The sequence below is a fragment of the Cephus cinctus genome, unplaced genomic scaffold (assembly GCF_000341935.2).
Source record: "Cephus cinctus unplaced genomic scaffold, Ccin1 Ccin1_scaffold0885, whole genome shotgun sequence".
In the NCBI taxonomy this organism is placed as follows: domain Eukaryota; kingdom Metazoa; phylum Arthropoda; class Insecta; order Hymenoptera; family Cephidae; genus Cephus; species Cephus cinctus.
The window spans coordinates 2,425-17,861 of NW_014333464.1; the positions used below are offsets into that span (position 1 = coordinate 2,425).

The 15,437-nt window shown below is 36.4% G+C and overlaps 3 protein-coding genes and 1 long non-coding RNA gene across 4 annotated transcripts; 3 read left to right on the top strand and 1 right to left on the bottom strand.

The window, feature by feature from the left end:
* Positions 1-6,274: 6,274 nt before the first annotated feature.
* On the top strand, positions 6,275-8,441 carry LOC107271091 (ubiquitin thioesterase otubain-like). The gene is made up of 5 exons (XM_015746699.2): positions 6,275-6,505; positions 6,579-6,631; positions 7,099-7,398; positions 7,482-7,682; positions 7,769-8,441. Exons 1-5 carry the CDS (start codon positions 6,463-6,465, stop codon positions 7,964-7,966), a joined length of 795 nt encoding a protein of 264 aa, XP_015602185.1. The 5' UTR covers positions 6,275-6,462; the 3' UTR covers positions 7,967-8,441.
* Positions 8,442-9,098: 657 nt separating this feature from the next.
* LOC107271094 lies at positions 9,099-10,053 on the bottom strand. Its single transcript, XR_001538514.2, has 2 exons — positions 9,800-10,053; positions 9,099-9,655 (listed from the first exon to the last, which is right to left on the bottom strand). It is a non-coding gene; the product is annotated as an uncharacterized LOC107271094 (long non-coding RNA).
* Positions 9,554-10,146, top strand: LOC112494856. The gene is made up of 2 exons (XM_025088338.1): positions 9,554-9,791; positions 10,005-10,146. Exons 1-2 carry the CDS (start codon positions 9,566-9,568, stop codon positions 10,103-10,105), a joined length of 327 nt encoding a protein of 108 aa, XP_024944106.1. The 5' UTR covers positions 9,554-9,565; the 3' UTR covers positions 10,106-10,146.
* Positions 10,147-10,786: 640 nt separating this feature from the next.
* Positions 10,787-15,124, top strand: LOC107271093 (barrier-to-autointegration factor). Its single transcript, XM_015746702.2, has 3 exons — positions 10,787-10,995; positions 11,253-11,387; positions 14,371-15,124. The coding sequence occupies exons 2-3, from the start codon at positions 11,262-11,264 to the stop codon at positions 14,515-14,517; spliced, it is 273 nt and encodes a 90-aa protein (XP_015602188.1). The 5' UTR covers positions 10,787-10,995; positions 11,253-11,261; the 3' UTR covers positions 14,518-15,124.
* The last annotated feature ends 313 nt before the right edge of the window (positions 15,125-15,437 follow it).

The window sequence follows — 15,437 nt, forward strand, 5'->3', positions numbered from 1 at the left end:
CGCTGAGTTCTCGAATCCAGCCGAATTTTTGGATCTAGCGGACCGTGTGAAGCTAGATCGGGAGGAACGACGACAGTACCAATGCGAAGTTCTTCCAGGTGAGTCTAAAGAGACTTGTGAAATTGTAAAATTTGCTCCTTCTCCTCCCTTGAAGAACCGGTAGCCTTAAAAAATGGAATTTTGATGCTAAGGGAACTCTTGTTCACAAAAACTGTTGGAAAATGCTATTCAGGAGTCTTGCAGTCACCGGGGGTGGTGGCTGTCCTCGTGCAGACCTCTTGAGCCAACAGCAAACCGTATGGCAGCTGTGCCTGGTCTCACGGTGAGCAACAGTAGGCCGTTGGCTACTGCGCCTTGTGGTAGAAATAAAGTGCTCTCCGCCTTCAGAATGAAGCGGCCTGAAGAAGTCTCTTCGGAGCAAACAGCAAGCCGGATGGAAGCTGCGCCTAGACTTTTCAGGGAGCCAGCAGAACTGATCAGGTTGCTGCTGCCGTTGTTGGAAGATGAGTCGCACCACCAAGTGTGTAGACGTCTCGGCCTCAACCTGCTGGTCCTGGGAACGAACTCGCTTCAGTAATCCAGCCTCCTAAAAGACCACGAGATCCCGGGAGATGAAGACAGTTGCCAATAGGATCACAGAAAGTTATAATCGAAGGCGCGAGTTAATTCACTGGAACACGTCTTACTCCTTTAAGGGGTCAATGTGAACTGTTTTATTTTATCAAACTTCGTTGCTCAGGAGACGTTTGAGCCTTCAACTATGTTTCCCCTTCTCGTTGACAATTCCTTCTAGAAGGTTCGATTTGTTTAACATAGTGATAAGTGTTTTGTTTTACATATGTAATGTAACGTGGCATAAGGCGCCCGGCTTGGGTGCGCCACATTACATTAAGGGATACAACCCGCCGGTCCGCGTCTAAGGGTCGCGCGATCGGGGAGGGAGAGGGTTCAGCTGCGGTGGCGGCGGGGCGGATCGGAAAGCGAGGCACGAGGGCCGATGCCCTACGCTGAGGATGCCACCGACCGCCCGCTTCCCGCTAACCGTCCGCTGGACACCTGATCGTCCCGACGAGCGGCCCGGACGGCAAGGCACCGCGGGAGGGGGGTGTTTTTGTTTTGATCCACCCGCTGGACGAGGGAAGACGAGGGGGGGGCCAGGAATTCCCGTGAGGCGGGAATTCCTTCGGCTAAATTCGGCAAACCGACAACAATGAAGATCGGCAATCTTCGGATTTGCCGAATTCAATCTCTTTCCGGTAATCGACCGTGTAACACGTGGTGTAACAGTGCGGACGATTTCGGGCAGTGGACGGTGGATATTGTTTCTTTTCTGTGGACGACTCGGCTAGTATTGTGGACTTCTGGTGAACGACGCGGCTTGTGATTTGGACTTGATTTGGTTTTGTGGAGAAAGGGAAAAGGGTGACGAAGTGTGGAGTGAGGAACGGAAGAGCGAAAGGGTCGTCAGCCGAAGCGGAGGACCTCTCACCCAGACCGGCCCCTTTGGATTCCTGTGAATTTCTCGTGTTTTTTTGGATACTAGGAATAAGCCGCTACACCGGTAAGTACCGCCGAGAGTGCCATTGGCCGGCGTACGTCACAGTAACTAATTGCTAAGCAATAAAATAAATAAGTTGGAAATTAATGATTGGTTGGTGTAATTTATTAATTCCCTTCCCTTATTCGAGTACATACTCGGTACGTCGCTTAGATGATTGCGCTCTAAATCTAGGGACGGTCGGTAACTGGCTTGCCGATTAGTTGAATATTAATATATGTTCGATACTAATGACAATTAGAACTAGGTGGCAGTCAATGACCGGAAATGACGTGTTATTCTAACACTCAAGGTTTTGACGATCTGTAAGTTCTAAAATGACGCTCCTAACTACGATAGACAGGAAATAAAGATAGAGAGTAGGAATATGCGGATGATTTACTTAGTTAAAAGCCCACCATCCACGGAAAAGTCTAAATAGAGGAACGTTCGTTTATATTTTGACAACTCGGACCAAACAGACTCGCAAATGTCTGTAGTTGTGAAATTGAATCTAATCTATTCTAATTAACTGGTTCTAGGGTTATTAGGACCTCGGAATATATTTAGAGTGGTTCCAACAAATTTTGATAAACTAAAAAAAACTAGATGAAGTCCAACTCTTTTCCTATCAACTTCTAGGTGGCGTATGGTGATAATACGTAGTAATCGTGAAAGCCTTCAGGCCCCAGAACACCGTGATAGCAAGAGTTGCCTCAGGGAACCCGCGACGAACTAGAAGATGGACCATCAACTACGGATGAGGTATCTGACCCGTTGCACTGTATGTAGGAGCTATCAAATGAAGAAGCTTGCAAATCTGCATTGAAGTCGCCAAGAATAATAATGTTTTGATAGGCATAAGAGAGACGAGCAAAAGTTTATTCAAGCTCATTTGACCAGCCGACCTTAGGAGGCCGACAGACAACTCCCAGAAGCACTTTTAAGGCGCCAAGAAATTGTAGTTCAACGAATAGTAATTCTGGACGGGAGCGATACTCCCCTTCAGAAAACGCGAGTATGAAAGAGTTTAGAGAGGCATGAACATATATAGCCACACCACCACCACCTCTATCAATCCTGTCACAACGAAAAAGATTGTACCCAGATAATTCCACCAGACATTCAGACATGTGTGGTTTAAGCCAGAACTCAGAAATAGCGATTAAGTGAAAGAAATGCGAGTTTAAGTAAATGCGGAACTCATCTATATGCTGCAATAGCGACTGGGCATTTATGTAGCAAATCTTTAAGTTTTGACATGGATTGGCAGTGGAGTAATGACGTTGAGTCGGTTTAAGTCATGATGGTATCTTCTGCAGATCGTCTAGATGGTCAATTCGGATGGATGAGAAGGAACCGATGTTTTTGACATAGATGCGCCCACGCCGAGACCACACACGTAGATCACGTAGACACCGAGTATTTAATGTCGACATATCCTGAGTAAGTTTATTAACTACATTTCAGATATTCAAGGAGGTGGTAGATAACTTTTCGACCAAGAGATAGAGTCCATCAATATTTTTTAACGACCGGGACTGGTTCCCCGCAAGGCGGCCCAAAGGAAGGGACGGTGGTCGGGTTAATGAATCAATGCCCGGTCCTTTTGATTGTACCAATTGGTGATTTTATTTAATGAGTACGTTCGCGCTCGATCGCTGGGCCGTTTTCCGGAATTTTCACCCTCTTCATCGACAATCGATGTTCACGTGGTGTTTCGTTCCTTCACGACCCGCCTTTCCAAATCGTGCACTCGCAGGAGGTATTCTACAAAGCCGAGCTTCCTTCATCTCTCTCCATGGTTGACACTTTCTCTCGAATTCGCGAACGCGCAGTAGGGGGGGTGGGCGATCGGACGGCACCAATGGACCCATCGACCCATCAGGACCATGCCCCGATACAGACTAACTCCCCCATCCCACGTGTGGCCAACTGGCCCTCGAACAACAAAACAAAAAAACTGTAACATCAACAATTTACCGGACTAGCGCCTTCTCGCTTTCGTCCGCAACAGACAGACTTTTTCTTTTATTGGCGGTAGATCTCTCAGCTGTTCGCTTACATTACAGAGAGTACCAATAATTGTCGCAAAATCAGAAGACGGAAAGGCTCCAGATTGAGCCATATTGTATATGTTTGGAGCTGAAGATGAAGATTCACTAGAGGCTTATCCTGATAATGAGACTGCTGATGCACGAGACAGTAGAGAGCACTGTTCTTAAGAATATGTGACTTTACAATTTGCACAGAGGAAACAGGAGTTTGACGCCCCAAAACGTGTCACGCATTTCTCATGCCCATGTACTTCACATTCAAGACCAATACATTTGATCCCATGCTCGCTCTTCATAAATTGCTTACAGGCGAAGCAGATTACCCTGGTCATCCGTGATGCCAAGTCAATGATTAGTAATAGCCGGCCAGGAATGGAACTAACACTGCTTAGCAGGTCGGTATGCCAGAGAAATGTCACTATGACAGCTTACAGTCAATGTTCGCCTTCACAATGTGAGTAAATAAACAAACACGCACAGCAATCAATGGTTCAATAATAGTTTCAAAAGTTGGATGACACTTTTACTAATGTATTTCAGAACACCGGTTTTAACCGATCATCAGTATTCTGCCTATTACGTGATACAGGTGCATCAGAAAGCAACACGCAACTAGGTGATGAGAAGAGAGATCAATAACAGCAAGCAGATAAGAAGGAATAAAAATATCACGATGCCAAAACTCCCTGGAAAGGCAAGTCAACACTCAAGACGCAGTACACTCTAGATTTTAGACACTTGTAGGCGCCAATCACCCGGTGGGCAATCGCCCACAACTTCCTGGGGATGCCGTCCGGACCCGGGGCCACCCTGCGGGCCCAAGGGACCCTAGAATTTCACCAGGGGTCAGCTCGGCGGGGCGTAGACCCCTACCACCAGTGTCGCCTCCCAGTCCACCGCAACCTAGCTCTCCCCCCTGCCGACTAGGGTGAGGGGAGGCGAATTCGCTCCCCACACAACCGTCACGGAGCCGTCGACGCCTCCAACCCAGGCAAGGTGGACAGGGACGCAAAACGACTCCGCGGCGATACAAAATCCCGCTTCCATGCGCGCCATGTTCTGAACAAATAGGTCCTAAGCATGGCGGACATGATTCAGGACCTGGAGGACGAGAGAGACCATTTATATGGCCTCGATGGGAGCCTCCTCCATAAGACCCTCTCACTCGCTGCTAACGGTGGCCTTATGGGTGATTCGCGCTAGATGCAAGTGAAACGCTCTTATACGCGCTAGGCCACCGCTGGCAGCGAGTGAGAGAGTCTTATGGGCGACTCGCACTGGACGCAAATGAGACGCTCTTATACGCAGTGCAGGCTATCTCTGGGACTCCACTAACTGCGAGTGAGAGGGGCTTATACGGATTCGTGTTGAAATTCTGTGAGAGACTCTTATGCGGGACGCCTGGACTCGAGACAGAAATGCCGTCCCGAGCGAACGGAATAGGCTACCCCCTCTACGCGTCGGCCTTGCTTGCTCACCACCAGTCGCCACTGCCGGCCGCCCCACTCACGCTTCCTACTAGCTCCACCTATGGACGGCATTAATGTCCCACAGTGTACAAGCCCTGCAAAAGTGTTGTCCCACCGAAATATCAGTGCCAACCGTGATGCGATAGAAGGAGCACTCAAATACAAGAACATATAAATCCTATCTAGGCTCCATGATATAAATATTGAACCTTATAAAAACGATAAAGAATATTTAGCAGTATTCGAAATAAAATATATGTGTGTGCCGCTATTTAAGGTTGTTATGTTGGCTTAATCCTCCCCACGCGCATTGCTTTATCCCAGCTTAAACTTTTTTAGAGACTGTACAGTGTGTGATACAGACAGCCTACTACACTACCTGTGTCCTTGCTATCTCTCTTTACGCATCCCCCACTACTACCGTACGAGTTCCAGTATGGTTAATTTAACATCACGACCAATCACAATATGCCTGTGCGTATGTACGTTGGGAAGATGTACAACTCTATTGTAAAGTTTTAAGCTGCTTGAAGATGTTGAATTGTAACTAGAGTAGATGTTAAATTGTAACAAAGGAAACTACATGCGTGTAACATACAACGAGGCTATATCACAGGTTATACACATTTCGCCTGATGCCGAATTCAAAATTTATTTCAAACATGAACTATGACGTGAAGTAGGGTTGTCATCATCTTTTTGCTATGTCGCTGCTATGAAAAGTTGAACGTTCTTCAAGTTTCCAAAATCACAGTCCAAGCATTGGAATCTACTTAGTAATGAGGTTATGTTTTAAGGGAAATTATATATTACTACTTTTGATGTAGTATACTTGACTGCATACACTTAATGAAGGTAAAATAACTTATTTCTTCGTATTTTCATACGACTAGCTAACATAAAAAGGCAGAAAATGTATTTTCACAGCTAAGATTCCGCTACTCGCTTCTCTCTTCCCACTGCTTTCGGTCTGAATGAGCCCTTAGAGTTCAGTGGTTTTCCGATAGATAATAGAACGGAATTGCGGATCGCGATTGGCTGCGCAAGTTACGCGATACGAAATTGACATCTCGTCAATTTTTAACAAATCAGCGTGATTTCTTCGTTGTCGCGGTCGCTTGAATGAAATAGTACCTTCATATGTACACTCTTTTATACATTACAGTACACTATATACATGTTACAACATGGCCGGTGCTATTGACTGCGCAGTAAGTTCGAAAACGCGTCTCGAGAACCACCACACCTTGTCTACTTCCACCATGCTTTATACGATCAGCCAACCTTAAGGAGCAAAAGATGTGTGGTGGATGCACATTTTGCAATGGCAGTCATCGGACTTTTGTTTTTGGCTCGTAATTAGACAGTAGCTTTGAAATTAATGAAAATTCACTGAAATATGGAAGACAAACGATCACCGCAATGGTCATCAGAAAATACAGGTTTTTTTAAAGAATATTTTCTATAAAAAAATACAATATAACATAACAGTCTTTCATTGTCATTTCCTTACAGATGTCAATCAAGATGAGTTAATCCTTCAACAACAGAGACGTATTGAAAGAGAGGTAATATTTTACCTACATAAAAATTACATGATTTTCTGGAAAAATTAATATTAAAAGTGCAAATCAATCATAGTTACATATAGTTTACTTATCAAAATAGTTTGTTATGATTATTTTTAGGTTAAAAATTAAACTTTGCATTGACATCATTTTAACCCTTAAATAGACAGTATTTGATTATTTTAATCTTGATTATTTTAACAAACATTAGTGTGATATAACAAATTCTAAAATGTTGTAAAGTTTAAATGGTACTACTATTATTTTTCATTATTGGTTTGAAATATTCCTTTTGATTTTCAATTCCTTTCATTGCCTAATTAATTCAAGAGTTAATATAACTTTGCATTCTCTAATAAACATAAGGAGAGGATTCATAGATAATATACAAATGATAAATATAAAATTTATTATTAAGTTAATATATATACAAATTGGAGCTTATACATATATTATATTTATTCCAGATATCCGAGTCAATAGCTCTAGTAGGTGAAAAAGAGTCTTTAATTAGCTTAGAACTTGAATATGCTAAGGATGAAGTATATCTTGCAAAAACAAAAGTTTTGGGACAGAAGTACTCATATATTAGAAGAACAAGGCCCGATGGGAACTGTTTCTTCCGAGCATTTAGTTATGCTTACCTCGAAAGACTGATTGATAACAAGGAGGAATATGAAAAATTTAGAGAACTTGCTCTGAAGAGTAAAGACAACCTTGTTGCTTTAGGATTTCCACAATTCACTGTCGAAGATTTTCATGACACGGTAAGTAACTTTGATAGTATTACTTTAACAACTTTGACAAAATTATAAGAATAAACCAAATTGTTACTGACATTTCTTTACAGTTTATGGAAGTGATTGACAAAGTTGGTGGGGATTCAGAGGCCAGTCGTTTGGAATTACATAAATTATTCAATGAGCAAGGTTATTCAGATTATGTGGTTGTATATCTTAGATTAATAACTTCTGGCCAACTACAACGAGAGGCAGATTTTTATCAACACTTTATAGAAGGGGATCGTACGATTTCAGAATTCTGCCATCAGGTTGGTTCTAAAACTAGATATACGAAAATAACAATTTGTAAAACGAATAATTACGTTAAAAATAAAAAACAATACATTAATTGCAGGAAGTAGAACCGATGTACAAAGAGTCTGATCATATCCACATTATAGCAATGAGCACAGCTCTTGGAACTGGAGTCCGAGTACGTTACATGGATCGAGGTGCAGGTACTGAAGTGACAGCACATGATTTTCCTGAAGGAGCATTACCAACTGTCCATTTACTCTATCGTCCTGGCCACTATGATATTCTATATCCCTGATAATTCTTGTCTCATCGTGTCATCCATCTCAATATTTTACACCTTACAAAAACCTGTTGAGCTCGCCATTGTTAATTCTTATACGTAATTGGATTCTACGACATATTGATTGTTTATTATTGAATGTGTAATGATAAGATTATCTGTATCCCAGACTTCTTTTAGGTAATGCAAGGAAATAATGTTTGTTCTTTTAAAATGGATTTTTTTTTCAAAATGCAATAGATTTTTAACGCTCGACTTCATTTCTCTGATTACTAGCAAAAGAATAAAACAATTGGCAACTCGTTCTACATAAACATTATTTGAGATAATGCAATAATATTAATTAGTAATCGAAAAAGCCCTGATTCACTTAAAAGTTCTATATGATACACATACTATGTCTTCATTGCAACTAAGCGTAAAGCAAGTGCTTTCAATTGTTAACGTTTTCTGTTCCATCCAAACAATAAATTGAAATGATTTAAAAAAATTTATATCTATATCCATCCTATGTATATGTGAATAAATTAACTGTTATTTTTTCATCATTTTGTTGGTAAGATATACTTTATTGTTTTTCTTGTGTTATCTGAACACAGAAAGTAATCAACGATTGCTCTGAATAAAAGTAATTCTGATTGGTCTATCAATTGTGCTACAAACTTAATAGATCCAGCACTATCACTAAACAACTATTGATTTTCCAATATTTGTATGTTCACTTTCTATTTTTCTGGCACATCTCCTCATGGGAGGAATCAGCCATAAGGAAAGGAAGGAAGGACTTTCTATTTTTTACATACTGTTTAAATTATTATATAAAATTTATACGTATATGTGATATCTTCGTATCAATTTAAGTCTAGTCTTATTTTACTATAAAAATATCACTATTTCATTTTTAGAACCCAATTATTAAGTGCACCACCTGAGTTTAGAATGTATAATCTAAAACAATACTTCATAAGAAATGAAATTAATTAAATACAAATCAATCAAGTGTTGCAAACTATTTATTGACAATCAAAAACCTGAAATGAATCCTCACTCCTTTGGCATTTTTTTTGTTTCTCTTCTTCTTACATTGCCTAAAAAAGTCTGGTGAAACATTCCTTAGATTTTGCATTCATTATAAAATGGTGTAACGTCATCTTTTATATTTGATTTATTTATACTTTAAAGGAACTGGGAACTTACAACGACCATCTTGAATCCTCAATGATAAACACGAGATAGTCTTCATTTCAAAGGACTACACGTATATCTTTTTAAGTTTTACAATTACTCAGATGCTATTTTCACAAAATATAGTTGACAATTAAGAGTATGCAATGCATACAGAATTATGACACAAGTATGTTATACATCGACAAATTGCAAATGTCTCGCGCCCTCATATCATAATCAATCCATATCAATTTATCGAAAATATTTGACCTTCCAAAAACATGTGCACACAAGTGCGTGTTTTCATTAGAATTACATATATTCCAGACACCACATGACGTCCTCGGAGTATCCCAATTATTATATCATGAACGTCCCAAAACTGTCCTGATAACCTCGGGATATATCTCTTCGAATACATATTTATGAGTCTTGGCATAATCATTAATGGATATAAGAGGATATTCCGAAAGTCCTATGGATGTCCTGATAAGGTCTCGGTGCAAATGTCCGCATATTCATTATCCTACGGACATCCTGGGGAAAATCCGGTGGACATTATTAAGTAGGCGTTTTACAGAATTTTTACAAGAGGTTTTTAATACGTCTTTCGCATGTCGAACTGTATATTATGAATGTATCATGTACAAACTTCAAGTTGAGTTAGAAGACGGTACGTACGTATGCAGGGTGAGTTTTCCTACACTTAGAATGTAGGAGGAGTCTCCGTATATATTAGGCATACTATTCTCTATCAAATTGGTTCTACTATCCGGTTAAAGTGATATACTATATGCTGATTCTAATTTAATGTATATTCCGTAATTGAACCACGTTGCGATTAAAAAATTCAATATATAAAAATAAACTTATATAATGTTTACAGAACATCCTGTCGATCCTGAGAATATCCTAAGGATGTTCTTAATGGCTTATGCCAAGACTCACAAATTGTATCCGAAACAGGACATCCCGAGGTTATCCTAAAGTTGTCAGTTTTGGGACATTCGGAATACAATTGGGATATCCCGAAGACACCATGTGCTGTCTGGCAATAGATAACGTTTTAGAAACGACTAAAAGTCCTAAACTTTATAATTAAATATCGTCTATGTAAAATAGTTATCTTTTAGAGATATGCAAATGCCTATTTTGGGAGGGACATCAAGTATTCCTTTTTGTAATGTCAAAGATGACTTTTAATACCAAACATTCATAAGCAATATATTTCGGATATCTTTAAAACATCAATAAGTTGACTTTACACCACTTAGGTAAACATCCTTTGTAATAACATTTCAATAACTTTTCTAATATGCTATTTTATTAACATTATTTTGGCATATTTTTGATAATTTTTTAAAACTAATTTTTTTATGATTACTTTTTTTATCTGTTCGTCAACTTTTCGACTGATCGAAAAGTCAACTTGGAGGAGGCAACTTAAAAATATCAAAAAGGAATCATGTGCCACTTAGGGAAAGAAAATGATCTATTTACGTTTGAAACATTAGAGATAAAATCGATCGGTATAGTTACTGATCGTTCCATTCAGGACTGAATACAGTTGACCAATCACATGCTGCTTTTAACGACAATACTCACACATGATTGGTTATGTTAGGTCACAGTTTTGTGTGAAATATAACATTTTTTAAGCGTGGAAGCGATATGCAGTTATACAAATTTTGTATATGACGCGCTTTGTTTCTCTTGCTTTTCTGTTCTCGTTATCACCATTCACAAGTATTGATGTCTGTTAGCATTGAAAGAATAAAGCGGCTTTAAGAATTTGACTGTCAGCAATTTAGTACAATTTCCAACTACTTCTGAGGCATATATAGTTTGTATATTTTTTGAGAGGATTTGGTATAAGAGTGAGTATAAGAATACGTAAATAATAACTAAATTTTCACACAATTGTCTGCAAAAATAATTTTTAATTTATTTTCCTGATTTCTTAACTAATGCTATATTCACAAAAAATCAACTAGATCAAGTTCAAGATTTTTAGGTTATATAGAGGCAATATATATGTTCTATAACTTATAAGTAAATTCAGCACTGAAATCGTTCAAATATGATATTGAGTTAACATTACATCTACCGTTGAATAATTGGAATCTCCTGATAGATTATAACAATGTCCAGCACATCACAAAAACATAAAAACTTTGTCGCTGAACCTATGGGTGACAAACCAGTTACTGATCTGGCTGGCATCGGTGAAGTATTAGGAAAAAGATTAGAAGCAACAGGATTTGATAAAGTAAGTAACTCCATATTTACTTGAATGTATTGTTATTTTCTTTATCATGTATATTAGATTATATATATACTCGATTTTAAGCATGTTTTGTATATTTTTTAAAAGAAATTTGTCTACTACATTTAATTCTATTCTATTTTTCTACTAATTTTATTATTTAAAATTCACTTTTACAAAGATTTTACTATTATTTATATTGATATAATACATAGATGAATGAATACTTAAGGGATATACAGTTTTTATATAATTTTTTAAAGTTCTAACTTTGGAGTATCTCATATGCCAGGTGAGTCACAAAGAATTAAAAGAGAGTATAATAATATAGTTGAAAAACGTTTTCAACACTACTTTTTGCAAATTAAGTCCATACTATATTTTTGATACAACTATTTTTTATTTTCATTGTGAGATAAAAATGTTTTAAAAGAATATTAACTACAGTATATAACAAGAATATGTGCCACCAAGTTTTGTAGCATAAATGTTCTTAAAAATATTTGAAAATATGATATTTAAAAATTAATTTATGAATGTAGTACCAATAAGGAAATAGTTTCAAAAAAAAGAATGTTTTCACTGTATTACGCTCAACTCTTTAAACCTAAAAATATTTACTAAGTATTAAAGGAAAAATAATGTCTATAAGTAGCATGCTCTACATAGAATAAAAGTTATAACATTTTCATCAGTTTTAAAATTATAGTCTATTAAAATTAAGGATCGATTAAGATTGAGAATGTATTCAAAAACCTTAAACCATTTTATTTTTTATTTTTCAAGTAATTTCTTCAATTTCCTATCATCTCATATGCAGAACTAAGTCTTTGCCATTATAAGTACTTTCCCAAGTATTTATATAATTTTACTTTTTTTATTCCACTCATTATTGGTAGACCCCAATTCTATATTTAATTATTTTCTCTCTCCACATTCTGAAATATTTATTTTTTTCATTGAGTTGTCCCTGCCGAATATAAGTTTTTGCTTTTTCGGTTACGTTCCTAATCTGTCTATAACTTATTTTATTTTCCATCCCACCAATGCCAATAATCTAATCGTCATTTAAGATCAGATACCTATGTGTATAAATGAAGAGGTTTTTCTTCATTTAATCTAAATTAAAAGTGAACTATGGTGTTAAATAATTATAATTGTCCTCGTCCAATCTACTTGAACATATGTTGTAAATGTTTTGGACATGTTATATTAGTCAGATGCATGAGAAAACGAAAACACATAACAAACTTGCAGCCTCATTATATTTTTTTAAATGCACCCTACATGATTACTTTAAAGTTGCTTTTATTTTTATTTATGATGTATTCTCTCTTTTTTCTGCGTATGTTAAAATATTTTTTTCCCAATTTAACTAAATAGACAGATGAAAAAACTAGACAATTATGATAAAACCTCATATAAAAAGATTAAACTAAAAATCATAATTTTCTTAATGAATTTAATAGTTTTACAGATCTTGCTAAATTTAAAAAATAGCTCTTCTGACGAAAGCAGAAAGAACTAAGTTTTGAATGTCATGAATTCAATTTTAACCCTCCATTATTGGATGAGAATCGTTTTTTCTTCCTATCACATTGTATAAAGAGATTTTTAAATTTTCTATCGTTTATCTAAAAAAGTTCTTGGATATATTTTTTTATGAAAGAATCATTGTGATTTTTATTTATTTCATATCAAGAAATCTCGACTTAAGAATTGAATTTTTGGTAAAATAAGAATAAATAACTATATAAAACGTTCGCAGCTCTGACAGAATGATAAATGGAAGTAAACATAAAAAAATTGTATATTAACATTTCGAATTTTTACACGTTAATCCACGTAAAGGATTTTATTGATTGTTTGTATGAAACAGTAGTTTGCATGTAGAAGTATTTGCATAACTGTAGAACCCGATCAATAGTATGCGACACAAAATATCCTCCGATAATGAGTCTCCACGATAAAATACCATAGCATTGAATTGATCCTCGTGATAAAAATATCACAACACCCCATTCAAAATATGTGGATCCTTTATTTAACATTTGTTTGAATAAAAAATTTCTTTTTTTTAATTAAAGATTTTGTTCGACAAGCTACAAAATTTTTTTTGTTTAATATGAGAGTAGGCGCATGGGGCTGTCTGATTGTGAAACACCCAAATTTAATCGTTTTCAAGTGGAAACGAAATCGCATGATCATTCCTGGGTTAATCATGGGGCGCCCTTGGCATTTGTACTTTTAAATTAACAATGATCCTTTGCTTTGAAGGAAGGTACGATATAGAGAAATATCTGTCGTATTTATTCAAGAACTCCCTTTATTGTGTGCTATTATAAAAATTTTGTTAGTTTAAGTAATAGTGTTACTTTTTTAGTTCTAACTTCCGACGGTTAGAATTTGTATTTTATCACGGAGATCAATTAGATGCTGGGATAGGGGTAGAGGTATCAGGAATGCCGATAGGATTCCAATAATTTATTTGACATTTTTAAAATAGAATGCCAACTTACTGGTAGTTTTGTGATTTACTTTGCTAGTCTTGCTATATAATGTCCCACAACCCTTTTCTTTAAAATTTGTTAACTAGAGTACATACATATATATAGGCATTATTGAACCCAAAATAAATCAAAAGCTTTCAATATATTTTGGACACATCTTGATTGAATACAAAAAATAGATAAATTTCACAATAGCCCGATTGGATAAAATGAAATAAATAATTGAGAAATTCTTGGGCAGCTAACCTAATCTAACCTATTGTATCTCGGTTAATTATTTATCTTGTGTCTAATCAAAATGTGTTCAATAAAAACTTTGACTCATTTGTGTTCAAACGAGGTTCTCTCACTATTTTTACGATAAATGTTACTATCCATAACTCATCAAAACGCATTTTTGTCCTTTTATTTAATTTCATTAATGAATTGTGATACACTTGCTGTTTACGAAAATAATTGATGTATTATGTTGACAGGCATATGTCATACTTGGGCAATACCTCGTTTTGAAAAAGGACAAGGAGCTATTTCAAGAATGGATGAAAGATCAATGCTCTGCCAATGCTAAGCAATCAAATGACTGTTACCAATGTCTTAGCGATTGGTGTGAACAATTTTTGTAAACCAGTTTTGTGAACGCCTACAACGTTAAGACTAACTGCAATTTTTTAACATATTTTATATTTCTTATTAGAATATGCAAGTTTTACTATAACAATTATCGTGATTTAATATCATTGTACCGATACACTGTCATACTAAATTGTTAACTTATGTTAGTCACAATATTATTGAAATTGTAAACTTTTTTTTTGTAATAACTAAAAGTTTCCTTACGTTCGTTGAAGTTGTGATACAGAATTATGCCACCTTGATAAAATGGTTTTTAAAGTGAGAGTATCTATTATAACTTCCATAGAATTCTAACCAATGTCTATTATTTCACACCTGACTGATTTTTTGTGGTATTTCCTTAGTAATCTATGAATTACACTTTACAGTGATACGCGTCAAGACAATAGAATTCTTTTTTATTGAAACTTTTTCCATCTTTGCTTTTTAAGTTTATCAGAGATATTAAATTTTGCACATTAATAGGTAACCCATTATTGTTCAAAATTTGTACATAGGTGATGACCTACGTCGAACAATCTTACAAAATGTGTAGAATTGACTCATATCGATATCCTTGCTTGTGAAAATGTTATAATAAAAAAGTTCTTATATTGATGTTGTACATAAGTTATTCATACAAAACCAGAGTTGTCATTATACTTTTAAAATATATACGGTTTTGTACAAACTACGTTTTTCGGCTTCAATCATTGGCATCTAATGGCAATTGGCATACACATGCTTCCATTTTAAATAAATAGAATAGAGGGTGTACTAAACATGAAATAATCTTCTTTTTGGTTAACAAAGTTATAACTAAAACGACTTAAGAGACTGGATACTGTCTCACGCCAAGTACACCACAATAGACTCCACAAAACCCAAATAATAAAATCAGTTTTCCTGGATATGTGATCCGATTATTGGT